Source organism: Hordeum vulgare, chromosome 5H (genome assembly GCF_904849725.1).
Source record: "Hordeum vulgare subsp. vulgare chromosome 5H, MorexV3_pseudomolecules_assembly, whole genome shotgun sequence".
NCBI lineage: Eukaryota > Viridiplantae > Streptophyta > Magnoliopsida > Poales > Poaceae > Hordeum > Hordeum vulgare.
Window position 1 is genome coordinate 485067073 of NC_058522.1, and position 16555 is coordinate 485083627.

The 16555-nt window shown below is 43.5% G+C and overlaps 2 protein-coding genes across 2 annotated transcripts; both read right to left on the reverse strand.

The window, feature by feature from the left end:
* Positions 1-9321: 9321 nt before the first annotated feature.
* On the reverse strand, positions 9322-11335 carry LOC123399672 (60S ribosomal protein L32-1-like). Its single transcript, XM_045094066.1, has 4 exons — positions 11194-11335; positions 10995-11084; positions 9792-9973; positions 9322-9676 (listed from the first exon to the last, which is right to left on the reverse strand). The coding sequence occupies exons 2-4, from the start codon at positions 11082-11084 to the stop codon at positions 9547-9549; spliced, it is 402 nt and encodes a 133-aa protein (XP_044950001.1). The 5' UTR covers positions 11194-11335; the 3' UTR covers positions 9322-9546.
* A 1289-nt stretch (positions 11336-12624) lies between these two features.
* Positions 12625-15002, reverse strand: LOC123399673 (peptidyl-prolyl cis-trans isomerase FKBP15-1). Its single transcript, XM_045094067.1, has 6 exons — positions 14863-15002; positions 14696-14745; positions 13797-13859; positions 13262-13352; positions 13068-13172; positions 12625-12982 (listed from the first exon to the last, which is right to left on the reverse strand). Exons 1-6 carry the CDS (start codon positions 14921-14923, stop codon positions 12888-12890), a joined length of 465 nt encoding a protein of 154 aa, XP_044950002.1. The 5' UTR covers positions 14924-15002; the 3' UTR covers positions 12625-12887.
* Positions 15003-16555: the final 1553 nt, after the last annotated feature.

Below are 16555 nucleotides of genomic sequence, written 5' to 3' on the forward strand. Positions count from 1 at the left end.
TTTTGCCCCATCTTCCTTCTTAGCTTGTTTTTTATATAGTTCACTGATGAGAAGACCATCTCAACACTAGCAGTTGCAAACAGGAAGAACTAGAACCAATTTGAGAAGTTTGTTAACAATGTCATACCGAAGAGACCTCCCTGTTTTAACAAGCATCATAGACAACTCTGCTAGACTTCTCAAGTTTGTGAAGTTTTCATCATTCCTCACATCATTAATATAGAGATTTGATTGAAAATAAAGTTGGTGAATTTATTCAAACTCAAAATCATGAGCACTATTGACCTCGCCAACATGCTTAGTAAATCTCGCTTTCATGTTCCAATTTCTGAACCCTCCATTAACAAAACTATCTCTACCAACAAATTTAGTACTATCTTTAAACAAATTGCAAAGAAAGCAATATGCAACATCTTTATCCACACTATACTCAAGCCACTGGTATTCATCAAACCAATTTGGTTGGAAGCAACGCTTACCTCCACAATCATGTTGCAGAAAATCTTTCTTCTTCATCTTTGGTTTACATTGTCCCAATGCAATGTTAGGCCCTTCTAACCGAATCTTGGTCATTAACATCATAGCTTGAGATAGGAGTCCTCAACCCAGTATCAGTCTCGATGTTATAAGTATCATCATCACTGTCCTCATCACTAAAATTTGATTCATCTAGGGTCATAGATTCATCATGATCTTCTGTTTTTGGGGCCTCTGTGCTAGCGGCGCTCTCACGCTCAGGTGGTATTGTTCATGTCCCACTACCACTTTCACTGTGCCCTTGGAAAATCACCAACTGCATCTTACTTTCATTGAAAGATGGTATAACACTTGTTGGTTTAGGTTGTCTTTTTTTGCAGCGGCTCTTTCCAAGAAAGATCTCAAATCAGTTGTACCCGTATTCTTCCTCTTTTTATTCTACACCTGAAAAGTAAATTTGCTCAAGTTTTGGAGTACTAATAGTTATAGATAATACTCACTGTGATTTTTTTTAGAATCTATAAACATTGTCATATTGCGAATTCAAATGGAAAATTGCAGATTGTCATGTCTAAACAATTCATAATTGACTGCAAACAAGTTTGTAGTTTCACTATAATTAAGTAGAAAGACAACGGGTATACAAATTCAGTTAGAACACTTTGTATAGTTGAATTCGGGGTCAAAGGATTAATGCATGTAATAGCTATTATACCTTGAATAGTTGAATTTGGGTTGTGGCTTCAAAGTGAGTCAATTCCTGCCCCGGATTCCTGTAATCCTGCTAAACCCCCACCTATAGCAGTGATCAGCAATTTTAAAACAAAAGGGGGCAAGAGATCGGGGATGGATTTGTCACGCGCGTCCGTGCTGCAGCCGCGGCCACGCGTACCTGCGATCAATCGGCAACCAGACGATGAGCCTCTCATGCATGCACTCCAAAAAGTATAGTAATCTCAAGAAAAACTAAAATTCATACTTCTAGTATTTTGTAGATGTGTACAAATGTAAATTTGGTCTGTCGCTATTCAATGTCCATTAGTATTTTTTACCTCATACAACTAATCATTTTGTTGCTGGGCTTTTTGATTTTATATGTTTATTGAAAACCATCAACCTCTCAAACATATAGTACTTTCAAAAATACTATTTACAAAATCATGAATTATAGGCAACCAATCTTTTTAAAATTGGTATTTTTAGCATAAAGTTATGGCATCTATGGTTGCAAAGTTTGTTGATCGTAAAATGATGCTTGTATTTTGAATCCTTGTGTTGAATTTCCTAATTTTTGAATCTATTTGTATTGTACCATGTAATCCATGCATTGTTAAACTAATCGGTGGTCAACTGAAAATCTTATGCACCGCACTACACATAAATCAGCAAAGGAAGTGGGGTTTATAAATGACACAAGCACCACTACCATGCATTAACCATGGACTTTCTACTTATGTTTTTGTTTTTGCATATGCTAGTTTGTTAATCATGGACTTGACTTGCGGCCAAGTGGGTTTGTGTACAGCCTAAAATTGACATGCTTTTTATATCGCTGCCCCTGCTAGCATGCCTCTATTACAACTGAATTCGATTGCATTATATATCTACTAAAGCAAGGTTGTCCATGAGTCCGGACAAGAGGAGAGAGAACTTTACTTCGTAGCAGTGCTGAATTGCATAAACATTTTTATCATTTTTATCGATGTTAAAAATTACAGAGTTAAGTTTTTTTATCGAAACCAAGTGACATTATGCCAAAATGGACGAACAAAAATATTATTTGAAGAGTGAAATCAGTATTTTATATCTTCTAGTAAGCCATTGTGGCGTGAATTATCCAATTGAGTGAAAAAATCTGCCTTTTTGCCCATTTAGAAATATTTTCCACATCTTACCAGATTTAGGCGTTGGGCCCTACTTAATAGAGTGGGCCCACAAATCAGGTGGAATGACAGATCGGGCACATATTTTTTGTTAGGCGCCTCCTCTTCGTGTTGTCGTTGGCACCGGGTGGTGGTGTTGCATTGGCACCTTGCTAGTCGGCGAATTCAGGATGAACATGACGGAGTTGTACACGTCCGCCCGGCATGAGGGCACGCCTTGTTCGAATGGTGAAAGCCATGCGACGAGTTTAAATAGTGTGAACGTTTGTGGGAGGGGAGGGGGGCAATGAGGAGGTTCTCTTCGAGCTTGAGGTTGGATATGCCTCTAGTTGCTCTCGTTAGCGAGGTTGAGGTCCAAGAGGTGGGGAAGACACACGACATTTTTGCAGTCATCATGTAAAAAAATATACGTAGTGAACCTGACATGTGAGCGTGAGCTGCCAAAATGGTGTAGAAACGCTAACCAAGTTCAAAAAATAAATCATCCAAATGGGAAGTGAGACATTCTGACTAAACATGAGAATTAGTGTTCTGACTCCTCTATCCCGGGGCATCTTGTGTCGTTTCGATGTTCCGTTTTTGGGCATGTTTGTATGGTTGTTTCAACACAATATTTACTCGTCTCGCGCCTGGATGATTTATTGTATGAACTTGATTGGTGCTTCATTAAAGCTCGATGAAAATGTATGTTGAGATGTAATAATGTCACACATGTAGTACAAGCAAGATTTTTAATTTTGGAAACAAAATAATTTCGAACCTCACCGAAATATGCGAAATTTCAGAAATTTTAGATATTTCAAAAGTCATTTTGGATTGTGGGAATTCAATTTTCAGTTAATTTGAATGAATTTAATATAATTTAAATTTATTTTGAAATCGGATTGAATCTGCATCGAAATTTAGCGTTAAAAATATTTTGAACCCCATTGAAATACGTGAAATTTCGAACATTTCGCTGAAATTTCGTTGAAAATTTTAACCCTGAGAACAAGTATGGACCTTTCAGCCCATGGTCATATGATCCAGGAGATCAAATCTCTCTTAAGTTGCAATCGGATTGTGCTGCTGCTGTCAAAGCTATCAATTCCAGGAGATCAAATCTCTCTTAATTTTAACCCTGAGAACAAGTATGGACCTTTCAGATTATGTTGCAATCGGATTGTGCTCCTACTGTCAAAGCTATATCCGATGCATCTTTGGATAAATCCGCCTATGCTCATATGATCCAGGAGATCAAATCTCTCTTAAGTGATAGGGTTTTGTTCCTGTAAAAATTTCCCGTGATCAAAATAGGGTTGCGGATTGTTTAGCGAACTATGGACGGTGTGGAGATAGCACAACATGTTGGCTGGGGCAAGCTCCTCCGTGTGCCAGTGATCTAGTCGCTGAGGACTGTAACTCTATTATTTTGAAATAAATTCCTATGACTTCTCGCAAAAAAAAAGTATGGACCTTTCAGCAAAAAAGTATAGGGTTAAAAAGAAATATTTGAAGCCAATGGACAAATGGCAGATATCCGACAGCTCATTGACCATGCAGTCACGTTTTAAAAATAAATAGATAAGAGGGGTCTCCCCAGCCCCAACTTTATTAAAACTCAAAGCAAAAACAAACCAAGTCCAAACCAAAAAGTCCTCGATGAACAACCTAAGGTATCAACAACAGAACCAAACGAGCAAGGTACAAATAGTTTTAGCTCTATTACGAAACTCTTTTACATGACAAAACGAGGAATGGGGAGATATGCAATATCAACACCTTTGCCGTGCAGTCACTGTGCGACACGAAACCAATTAACCAACGCTGAACTGAGTAGAGTTCTTCTATTTCTACATCTGGACAAGATGATGAGCAATGCACTCTTCATGGTGTAGAATATTTAGTCGGCTCGTCGTTTCAGAAAATAAAATAGAAAGCAGGCCGTGTTTTAAAAAGCTTGCACGACGATCGATCAATCAACCAACCCATGCAACCTTGCAACGGAAATGGTACTAGTGATAGTATAAGAAAGCAGCAAAACCGAAGTTGAGGTCTACGTCAGGCGCCGACGGATGGCCATGCTCTCGTCTCACCGCAAATTAAGGTTCAGAATCGGTGCTTCCGTCCTGCACGGCAGATTTCGGAAGATACTGCTTACACAAAAAGGAAGCTGAAAACATAGTATGCGAGACGTACTGTACGAGGGAGGGATCTATAGCTTGGATTCGCGTTGCATGCACTCAGTAATCGGTACACATCGCGCGCTCTCGCACCACCATTTGAGCTTCTCTTGGGGAACCACGAGTGTATTAAGGCATCTTCAATGTCGACCCTCAAACCTTCCGCAATCTTTCGAATCACGTTGTTTGGATTATGGAAGTCATCCAACACGGTTTTGTATCGGTCCGGACGCGGTTCCGACGTGTTTTTTCATAAACCGGGGACAAATGTGTGGGAGGGGGAAAGAAGGGTTGCGCGAGTCCGGACACGCAAAACGTTGCTCTTTACCCCTGGCCCACCCAGAAAGAAGGTTGAGGTCGTGCTTTTTGTAGCATCCCACATTGTTTTCGCGTTAAAATTCCGCACTCTCTTCTTTCATTCCCTGCGACTCTCCACCCAATTCCTGTTCTTTTCTCCCATCATCTCCTTCCTTCCGTCGTCGACGCATGGAATCGTCAAATAACCTGACGGAGATGGTGATGATGGAGGTGCCGGAGGATCCGAACATCATGCTCGCTCGGAAGACCAGCTCGGCGACACAGCAAACTCACCGCACCAAAGCAAAGGCCGCAAAGGAGGGGAAGCTCAAGAAGCGATTGGCTGTCGGTGGGTCTGGTGGTGACGATGGGCATGGCGGACGAGGCGGTCGGTGCGGCCATGGCGGACGCCGCCGGACGAGCGCGCTCACAGTACAAACGACGTATTGGTCGGAGCCTTACAAGCCTTCGTACTGATACGCCATCAAGCAACTCGGAATCCCCGCCGGTATTGTGTCTTACATCGTCGACGTTAACATGGTGCCACTGTCCTACAAGTATTCTTTGTCGTAACTTGTCCGCGGGAGCACACAAATGAGCTTGTCGGTCCGGCAAGGCAGAAATGCACGGAATGTCGGACTGATGTTCTTTTGAATTCGAACATGTAAAAAACTAAGCATATTTGTCTCCTTTTTATTGTGATCGGGCATGTAATCCGACGCTGGTATGATCCAACGCGCTATGTGGATTGGAGTACATCTGAATTTGGATTTACCAAGGGTCATATATATGATAGAGTTGGATAGCGGCCTTCACACCTGCCTCCGCGGACGGACTGATTTTTCTGTCCACGAACGAATGCGGAAGAAAATTTATGAGTTGCAGTGGTGTGTCCTTTTCTTGTGGCAACACATACGCAGTAGCTAGTGTGTTGTGTACCAAGCAAAAAAACTAGTGTGTTGTGCAGTACAGGGATATTTTTCTTCTTCGTTTCTCGTTTGAGACGGTACGTACGCAAAAGAATGTACAGGTCGGTGGAGACGAGTAGTAACAGGTGGAGTTGAGGTTAATTAGTCGCCGAGGGGAGGAGGCTTAGTGGCAGGGTGGTATGCGCGCTGCATCATTTCACTACGTTATACTCCCTCCTTTCCTAAATATAAGACCTTTTAGATATTGCATTATGAACTACATACGGATGTACATAGACATATTTTAAAATGTAGATTCACTCATTTTGCTCCGTATGTAGTCTTCTAGTGTAATCTCTAAAATGTCTTATATTTTGAAACGGAGGGAGTAGTATTATTACTTGGTGATTATAAAATTTTGCAATCAAAACCTTGGATGAGTTCACACACACACGCAGGTGGCGACGCCAGCTGCAAAGCTGAGATGAACGTACGCTAGGGCTGGGCTCTATCGATTTGTTGCTTGGCGATCGTGGCTCTTTGACATGATCTATTTTATGTCAGACCAATTGCTTGTCAAAGCGAAATCTTGTACGCGCTCACAAAAAATCTTGTACGTGGTGTTTTTCTTATGAATGGCACAGGCACCACTGCCCTCATCAAGGCGGTTAAGACTTTGTAGCTCCGTTTGTGCTTTCCCGTACGTTTGTTAATTGTTTATATATATTTTTTGACTAACCGCGATGGATCGAGTCTGCTGCGACGCCCACGCAGGAGCAGGCCACGGCATACTCCCTAGCTCAGATTCATAGCAATTGTTAATGATTTAGTACGAATAATATAATTAACCTGTAAAACCATCTAAAAACAGAGGGTGAAAACTGAGATTCGCTCCTTTTTCTTTATCCTTTCTTGTTTGAGATATAAGTGTAGAGCGGCCAAGACAAGTATTAACAAGACATTCACACACAAAAAGTACTACGTACTAGCTAGCTAGTAAAAGGAGGCTAGTCGCCGAGGGGAGGAGGCTTGGTGGGAGGGCAGTATGCATGCGCTCAGCTAAACTCGCTGCATCATCTCATTGCGTGCGTCGTCGCGTAAGCTCTCTGAGACCTGATTAATTAGCCAGCCAACAAGTCTCTGATTAAATTAAGCAAAAAACCAGCGATGAGCAGACACATCCTCTGTCGAACGCGGTCCGTGGGTGGCCACCCCAGCCACACAACAAAGGGAAAATGCGGCTACCGCTCTAATTCCTCCGTATCAAAATAAATGCCTCAAATTTAATATAATTTGATACTAAATCTGGTATAAAGTTATATCTTAAAACAGAAGGAATGCTGATTTATGATTAATAGTATTACTAATTGTTTGCCATTTGCCAAAACTGAAATCCTACACAGGTTGTTGTACATCATAGACACACGAAAACAAAACAAAAGAAATCACCAGACCAAGTGGTGCTAACGAATGACACAAGCACTCCCGTTAGCCATGGACTTTTATAATTTCTAATAATTCCTCCGGCGCAAGACTCTCCTAATCATGCATGGACTTGACCCACCGCGATGCAAGCGCCATAGCGAAGAACAAGTCCCCATCGCACCGCCACCATATATGCATATATATAAAAACCCAGCTGCTGTGCCGGGAATATACTACTACTAGGTACTAGCAGCAGATCATTAGGTGTCTCCCATCCGCACAAAGCTAGCCATCCTGCCTGCTTGTTTAATCAGATCGTCCACGTACGTCCGAGCTCAAGAACTTTCATGCGAAACCACGGGACCCAGCCGATCGATGGATTGATTACTCGCCACTCCTCAATCATTCCGGGCAGGCAGCGGAAGGGGAGGAGGGATTCCATCATCATGCACATAAAATATCAACCACCGCCTAAACAAACGGGGTTGCGTTTACCGGCCTGCGGCTTCCGGACTTTGGCACCGCATCAAAGCCAGTTTTTTAATGTCGCCAAAGCCTTTTGATCGCTCAACCGGCAGCTGGATGGATGCATTACAAAACGGAAAAGAAATCAGCACTGTGCTGCACTGGTTGTTCGTCTGGTTTGGTATATATGCTCTTCATCGCTTGACCCTGTCGCTACTGCTGCTGGTTTAGCGGTGGTTGGATGGATCTCAACTCAACTAACGGCAGCAAGCGACCTAACACGGGGTCCGCGCGCGCCCTGCTGGATCAGCGTATGGTAACCCGTTTTTCTAGTCCATTCTTCTCTCTTCTTTTGCACCCCATACGAGTGCTGACTAACTAATTATAAGCAGCTAGAGGAGACAGATCACCGGCACAGGTAAAATAATAGGAAATGATATGATGCCGTTCAAGATCCTCCTCACATTCCTCCTGCGTACTATAATTCTTCAAAAGAGGTCACTGTGGATCAAAAGTGAGATCAAAAGTTTTAATTTATTCTCAAGCTTAGTGTCCTCTACTTTCTCAATGGGGGTGGTTTGAGTTTTTATGTTGCCCGGTAGGGCGTGTATCGTGTTGTCTTGTATCAATTCGAGCAAACGGAGCGGAGCACCGCTAGAAACCACCTTTTCTTTACTCGAATTTCAGCAGTTATTAGCGTTTGATGAGGCTTTTGAGGGTTCGGCAAGCCTCAAATTTAAGTAGTTAAGGTTTAAGGAGGCTTCTGCGGTGCTAAACTTTAAATGTTCATTTTTTTTTTCAGCAAGCCTCAAATTTGAGTAGTTAAGGTTTAAGGAGGCTTTTATGGGGCTAAATTTTTAGTGTTCCAAATTTTTCTTTTTGCTGTTAGTTTCTGCTACCATTTTAAACGGGATTGCTTTGAGTTTCTGTTGCAGGGCGTGTATCATATGTCATTTCGCATAAGTGGTGGTGTGGAGCCTTTTGGTCCATTTTTATTACTGTGGTACATATTTATTAGATACTCCCTCCGTACCTAAATATAAGTCTTTTAAGATATTTCACTAGGTGTCTACATACAGAGCAAAATGAATGAATCTATACTTTAAAGTATGTCTATATACATCCGTATGTAGTCCATTAGTTAAATCTCTCGAAAGACTTATATTTAAGAACGGAGGGAGTAGATGAATACTGCCACGAACAGAACAATACAGTAACGCGGATGGCCGCTACTTATGCCACGTCTACTTTGTCTTTGTCTCTGTCTTGTGGCAAGGTGCACGAACGGTTTGGTCAAAAATTCCAAACACCAAGCTGCTATCGTCATTTTGTCATGGTTACGCTACAGCTCGTTGAAGAGTTGATAGAACCGAGATCAAGGCTTGCAATGCACGGGTTTGGCCGTTGCCCAAACAGTAGAGTAGCAGTACAACTTTGCAACGCAAGAACCGAGGCAGGGCTACCACTGTACTCTGCAAACTACTCCACTTCACGGCCTACCCTAACCTAACTAGCTTTACTTTCTCTGTCAGAAATGCCCTAGCGTGACTCGACAAAACGTAACAACGAAGCTTTGCCACTGTGACAACTAGAGGACGGACACACGAGCATTTCAGCACATGAAGCGATGGCTGCACATGCCAAAGCAGTGCTGAAAAAACATTCAAGAAAAACAAGATCTCGTATCAGTCAGCAGATGCAAAATCAGGGAAAAGGCAGCGCAGAAAATCTTTCATTAGCTGATAATTAAACGCAAATCCGCACTTCACACCAAAGTCGATGTGCTTATAGTACGAGAACATGACGAGCATCGATAGCAAGGTGTTCAACAGCGTCGAATCCTCGAGGCGAACAGAGGAGAAAATTCCAGGTTCGGCATTAAGTCTACTACAGGCGAAACGATCCAAAAGCGCTACTGTTCGGAACATTTCACTCATCCTCCTGGCTGCGGAGCCTGGCGAGCTTGTTGGTGACCACGACGTCGAGCTGGGCAGCACGCTCCACTATCGCCTTGCGCTTCTGAGTGGACACGTTGTGCGCGATCTCAGCACAGTACGTCCTGTTTGCAGAAAGATGGTAGTTATTAGAAAACACCACTAGGCAGGCACTGAACAGGGAAGATGATAGCTGCAGCTTCCATGACTGATTGGCCTGGCAAGTCTCGAAACACATACCTGTTGTGCATCATAAGCAGCTCCAGCTCAGAGACGTTGTGCACAACAAACTTCTTGAACTTGTTGGGCAGGTAGTGCCTGGTCTTCTTGTTAGAACCATATCCAATGTTGGGCATCAAGGTGCATCCCTTGAACTTCCGCCTGACGCGGGAGTCGATACCCTTTGGCCTGCGCCAGCTTTGCTACAAATAAGAGCAGAACAAGTGAGTTAATTAGGGCGCCCAATTAATTAACACAATAGATAGCAGCTTCAGTAACTACAGCAAGTACAGAAAGGAAAATAAAAGTAAAGAGGGCAACAAACCATACAAGCATTCAGTTTCTCACCAGGGTGATGAAACTATTCACAACAAATCAAAATAAGTAGATGTAGTGTGGAGATAATCGATTGTACTGAATCCTTTATGGCTACTAATACATAAGCATACAAACATTGCAAAGGAATAACGGAATAAGGCTTCGTAAAAAAGTAACTAGAATTAGCACCAACTGCTAAATGGCATATAGATATAGTGCAGCATGCAATTTCAGCTAAAGGGGTTGTCCAAATACATAGATCATCACCAGAAGGGTGAAGCAGACATGGGATGATCCTATCATACGAAAATTCTAGGGCACCTGGCTTTCTATCCAGAAATACTGCACAAGTGCCGTGGCCGTGCACACCAGGATAAAATCTAAACAAGGATCATGCAGACGCTTGGAGCAAGCAATTGATGTGACAAGCTTCCATGGTATATAATTTTATATGATCAGGCTAAATGCAAAAAGGAATGCACACCCCATTCACAAGGCTAGACGCAACAGACGCTACACATGGAAACAGGCTCTCACGAACAAACAGAGCAAAGCTTAAAAGGAAATTTACAGTGTCACAACACCCCATACGAATCTGTGGGGTGCACACTGAAGATAAAGACCCTGACTGAATGGCCCCAATGCAGTATTACAGTTCATCGAACATCAAAGCCATCCCCTACTGTCCTCACAGAACACAAACGGCCAGAACAAACTTCGCACTAGCAAATAAACGCGACGTCTAAACCAGATCTTACATGAGGTCGGGAAAACCCACCCGAACCCTACATGAGCATAGCTACGAAGGTGTCGTTTATCCTACGAATCCATCTAGAAAATGGCGCTGTTCTGGAACAGAAGCTAGGAGATTGACGGGGAGGGCGAGCGGGCGGTCGGGTCTCTCACCTTGAGGCCGATGTAGCGGTCGCTGTGCGCCCTCTTGAAGTGCTTCACCCGCTTCTTCACGATCGCCGTCTTCAGGATAGGGACCGCCATCTGCACAGCGCACGGCGGAGGGCAACGGATGCCAGGAGGGGAGTGTCAGCTCTTAGGTAGAGATGCGATCCATGGATTCACGAGGCGGCGGCGGGTTGGAGGGACGTACCTTGCAAGGCGAGCGGCGGCGGCGGCGGCGGAGATGGGAGGGAGTGTGAGGGGAGGAGGAGTTTAGGTGGTGGGCAACGCGAGAGGAGATAAAACCCTACTGGAGGGTGGGCTCGGTCCCGGTGTGGTGAGATCTCGGCGATCAAACGGGCCACTCGAACATCCGGATGAGGCCCAGGTTTAAGCCATTTTACGCATCTGCTGCGTGCTACGATGGGCTGCCAAAATTTGATCCGCAGGAGCATAATGCGTTGGCAGGTCCATCTATCCGGGTTGGTTTACCTCAAAAAAACAAAACCTATTTCGGCTGCCACCGGTTTTGCGAACAGGTTCCCTGAACCCTTTTTTCGTTTCTTTCGAAACAAAATTACGTTTTTCTATTTCTTTTTTTTCTAAGGTTATGTTTATAAAACTAAGTTAACGTTTGAAAATTGTTTTCGGAATTCAGAAAATGTTCTTGCTCTTATAAAAATGTTCTAAATTTGAAATTGGTTTATATTTCAAAATTTGTTCAGAATTCAAAAATTGTTCGCGGTTTCCAAATTAGTTCACATTTCGAAAAATAATCATAATTTTATAATTTTGTTCAGTATTTTGAAATTCGATCATGTTTCAAAATTTGTTCGCAAACTGGAAAAATGTTCGCGGTTTTCAAAATTTGTTTGCAATTTCGAAAAATGTCACGATTTAATTATTTTGTTCACGAATTTGAATTTTTTTCAAAATTCGAAAGATGTTTATGTTTTCAAAATTTGTTCATAATTCGAAAAATGTTCACAAATTTACAATTTTGTTCACAGCATTGAAATTGTTCATATTTAGAAATTTCTTCACAATTTGAAAAATGTTCGTGGGTTTCAAAATTTGTTCACAATTCGAAAAAAACAGAGTTTTATAATTTTGTTAATGAATTTGAAATTTTTTCATGTTTCAAAATTTGTCCACAATTCAAAAAATATTTATGGTTTCATAGTTTTTTCACGATTTGAGAAAATGTTCAAAATTTTATAATTTTATTCACGAATTTCGAATCTGTTCATGTTTTAAAATTTGTTCATAATTCGGAAAATGTAGCGCGTAACCTTTTTTACACTGCTTTTTTTCCTCCGGTGTGGGCCGGCCCGGAGAAGGCTGCTCCATGCGAAACCTAGCCAATTCGCCGCAAAATGTGGCAAATAGGAGATCCCGGTTCTCTAGACCCCCTGCCTCAGCCAATGCCGCATTATACTTGAGCTCAATCTGTTTTGGGATAGGGCTGAAAAAAAACAGTCAGCTTTGGGATCGTACGCTGAAAAACAGATCAGTTTTGGGATAATTTGAAAAAACTGGTTTGGGATCAAACCCGACCACAAATAAGCTAACTTATATATATCTGGGTCAGTTTAACAATCTGCAATTTCTCTTGACTTGTTAAATCCATGGGGCATTGGAGTCAGATCCAAATCGACATGACTTGTCTTTATAACCATTCCACGAACAAAAGCAAATGTAACATGGTAGATATGAGAATTATTCCAGAGAATTACATAGGATAACTAAAGTCACTTGATCTATTCGATTTTGACAACTAGACTCCTTTGTTTGACCATGGTAATAGAATGTTCATGTCTCATTGCGTCTGCCCTACAAGAGTAAGTTCCCCATACATAGTCCTATTCGATTTGGTAACTGGGCGAACTTGCTGCGCCGAGCTGCCTACAGATCACTATCAGCGACATCCTCGTCTGATTTGCTAGAAGGCTCGCCATTGACTGCGACAAGCTCTGTGTCGAATATGAGAGTTGCTCCGCCTGCAAGACAGAAAACAGGACCCATGTCAGAAATCTGCAAGAAAAAACAGTTGCCTGAAAAGCTAGAGAGCCTAAAATGATATACCTGGAATGGTAGGTGGTGATCCCTGATCCCCGTAGCCGAGCTTTGAAGGGATCTTCAGCTTCCTCTTCTCACCAATGCACATGCCCAAAATTCCCTGATCCCATCCTACAGGGTGAAGTATGGACATTCAGACAGAGAACCAAATTGTGAATTAAGAAACTACTAGTTAACCAATTGGCCCTTTTCACAATTACCTTTGATCACTTGACCAGTGCCCAATTCAAATTCAATTGGGTCACCCCTTTCATAGCTAGAATCAAAAACTGTTCCATCGGTAAGTGTTCCCTGGTGACAGAAAAGGTATGATTCAGAAATGAATTCCTATATCATGTAGCATTAAAACCTCTTTTAAGTAAATCTATGGGATGGTTAAATTAACAAATTCTAACGTAAGTTTTAACAACCTTTACATTGGATCAAAAAGATGTTTTGTAGCTTCCTCAAAGCAAATTCACATTATCTTTTCCAATATCATACATTGCAGTAGTTAAAATCCTTAGGGGGGTACTGAAGGACTAAGTTCTCTTTTTTTCTTCTACAGAATGAAAGGGTAAGTTAAGGCATACTAGTTAGAGCGAAATGAAGTGGAGAGAAAGAAGACAATAAAGTTATCTAATGCCACAATAAAAGAGAAACTCAAGTCAGAACTCTCCATGACAAATTGCCATGGCTTATATATTGCAAAAATAAACAACAGATACAGGTTACACAGCAGAATATTGAACTTACACGGTAGTGAACTTTAACTCTGTCTCCTTTGTGAGCCGAGATGCTGCACGATTCTGGCTTGTACTGAAAATTTCAACATGGGCATAATAACAAGATAAGAGGCATAATAATTGAATTCTGGATATTAAGCTAGCAAATGGTGTTGACTATGCTCTATTGCTTTCTTATAAAAAAAAAAAAGCACGGCCATATGGCCTTTTCTCTAAAATGATCTATGATTTATTGCAGTTCAACTTGAAATCTAGTATCCATGTAACTACCGCTCGTTTCATTAGTAGCGACAATTTTCTTTGAACCATCCCGATTCATAAAAACATATCTTTAAGATCAGTACTGCACCAAATTCTGGACGATGATTTTCACAGCAAGGCTCTGTTAATACTCATAAGATCAGTATACTGCAGAAAATTGTGGATGATGCTTCTCACAACAAGGTTTTGTTAATACTTTCAGGCAATTCGCTTCAGCTTGGCCTGATAGCACATTCAGTTTTTGAAAGAAAGGCAGAAGTGTTTGCTCTCTGCACTGATGGATTCAGGTCATCAGTTGTGCGAAACCTCGGATAACAAACCAAACTAAACACAAATGGTGACCTATCATCTCCAAATGGAGATCATAAACCTCGAGTTGTGTGAACATCGGTCCCACCAAGACAGATCGTTTCTGAAAACTCGATCCATCCAGAACGTTATCCGACGGGATCTAGTCTAACACAATTGGCGCATCCTACGCTTCAGATGGGACGAAATCCACGATCGCGCAGCATCTAACCTATTTTCGCTCAAGCTGAATCGATCCACCCGACCCGACGAGACACGCAGGAGGAGAACACACAATTATGAAGGCGCGCAGGCGGAATCCGTTGATGGCACCAGAGCCGGTGGCCCGAGGGCACGTACCTTGACGCCGATCTGGAGTGCCGACACGTCGCCGGACTTCTTGGCGGAGGCTGCAGGGAAATTAAAGGAGTCAGATCGGATCAGTCGTCAGAGCGTGCCGCGTACGGATGGGGGCGCGCGGGGCGTGACATGGATCGAGGGTACGGCGGGCGGGCGGGGTCGCTTACCGACGAGCAGGAGCGCGGCGGCCACGACCAGCAGGCAGAGAAGAAGCCCCGGCTTCGCCATGGATGCGGCAGGGGTTTGTTCGGGGGAGAAGGGAGGATTTTTGCCGAACTTGCGAGAGGGGTGCGTTTATAGAGCAGCAGTGGTAGTGCCTGCTGGTATGTGGGTTGGGTTAGACTTGACCAAAAAAATACTTGCTTCCCGAAAAAAATAAGATGAAGTTGATTGCGTTCTCATTTATTTTCAGATCGTAAAATAGATGTAGTCTATTAATGGCTAGCATGCAATTTGATGCTGCCTGATATCCAGGGCATGCTTCTTTGCACATTTCAAACAAACAGAAAAAATTCTTTTGCAAATCAAACCAACGCATATGACATTCAATCTAAATTGATTTCTGATATAAGCGGGCACTTCCAACGCTAACCCTCGGACCGTTCGCATCCGTTTGAACCATAAGATTTAGACATGTTTTGTCGTACAACGCGATTCCATCTGTTCGCGGACTATTTTCGACGTCCGTTTCTTCGCAAACCAATAGCAAATCTGGATGTGGGGTCTTCGCGGGTGTCCGCACCCTTTTCCGGGCGAAGCAATTGCCTTGCATTCATGCCCGCTCGGCCTAGAGCGAACGCGACCTTTCATTGGAGTCGGCATTGAAGCAGTGCGTCGACTGAAAACGCCGAGCGTGCCACATCCCGATGCACGCGCCTTCTTTCTGAATCTAGACTCCACCCGTTTGTTCGTCTTCCTCCATTAAACAAGTGCGGTTGTCGAGAAATCTACTTCGTCGCCAACATGCGAACGTCACTCGTCCGTGTACCTACGAGCCAACATTAACTCCCCGCCGCTTGGCCCGGCAGCTGCCCACTATTTATACATGGCTAGGCCCTGCAAAAGCCGCCTCACACCTTCATTTCCAATCTTCCCTTTGCACCACAACCGTTATGGCATCGAGCTACAAAGCCCTGTGGGACAGCCTCTTCGGCAAACAAAAGCATGATCATGCATCGAGGCCTGCCGAGCCAGCCGGATACATGCTCTGTCGCCGACGAGCTCTCTGAAGGGCAATGACGCATACGAGCCAATGGAATAGTGGGCACCACCGCCATGGCCGGTCCATCTGGCATCACCATGGGTGAGGCGTGAGCGCAGTTCACACACATGATGGTGGAAGAGCAGGAAACGGTGTTCCGTCACGCGCAGGCCAACCAGAAGTACAACCTATGGCTCCTCAACGGGCACCGGATCATGGAGGAATAAATCACCCTAGACCAGGCGAACGACAACGCCAACTATGAAGGCGGGCGTGGATGAGCAGAAGGCGATGTTCCTGTCCTACCGCGCCGACCCCGACAGCCACCGCAAGTGATGGCAGTTTGCACGTCCTGTAGGGGGAGAAAGACACTTTGTTCCCACACATCGACGCGATGTCGGAGGAATGTGACGACAACACTAACGACGTCGCCTGCTCCCCGTCGTCGTGGTGTCACCCCCGTTCGCGCCCGCACCACGACGACGAGGTCAGCACGTCCATGACAACAGCCAATAATGAGGGAGAGTAGAATATGGTAGGCCGGCACCGCTTGGGTCCTAGGAATTCCACCGCCACCGTTTGGCCGGGACTCACAGCCGGTGAGCTTTCCGACTTTGGGGAGGCCACTATTCTTCCGTTCCCGCTGAAGCTTTTGCCGA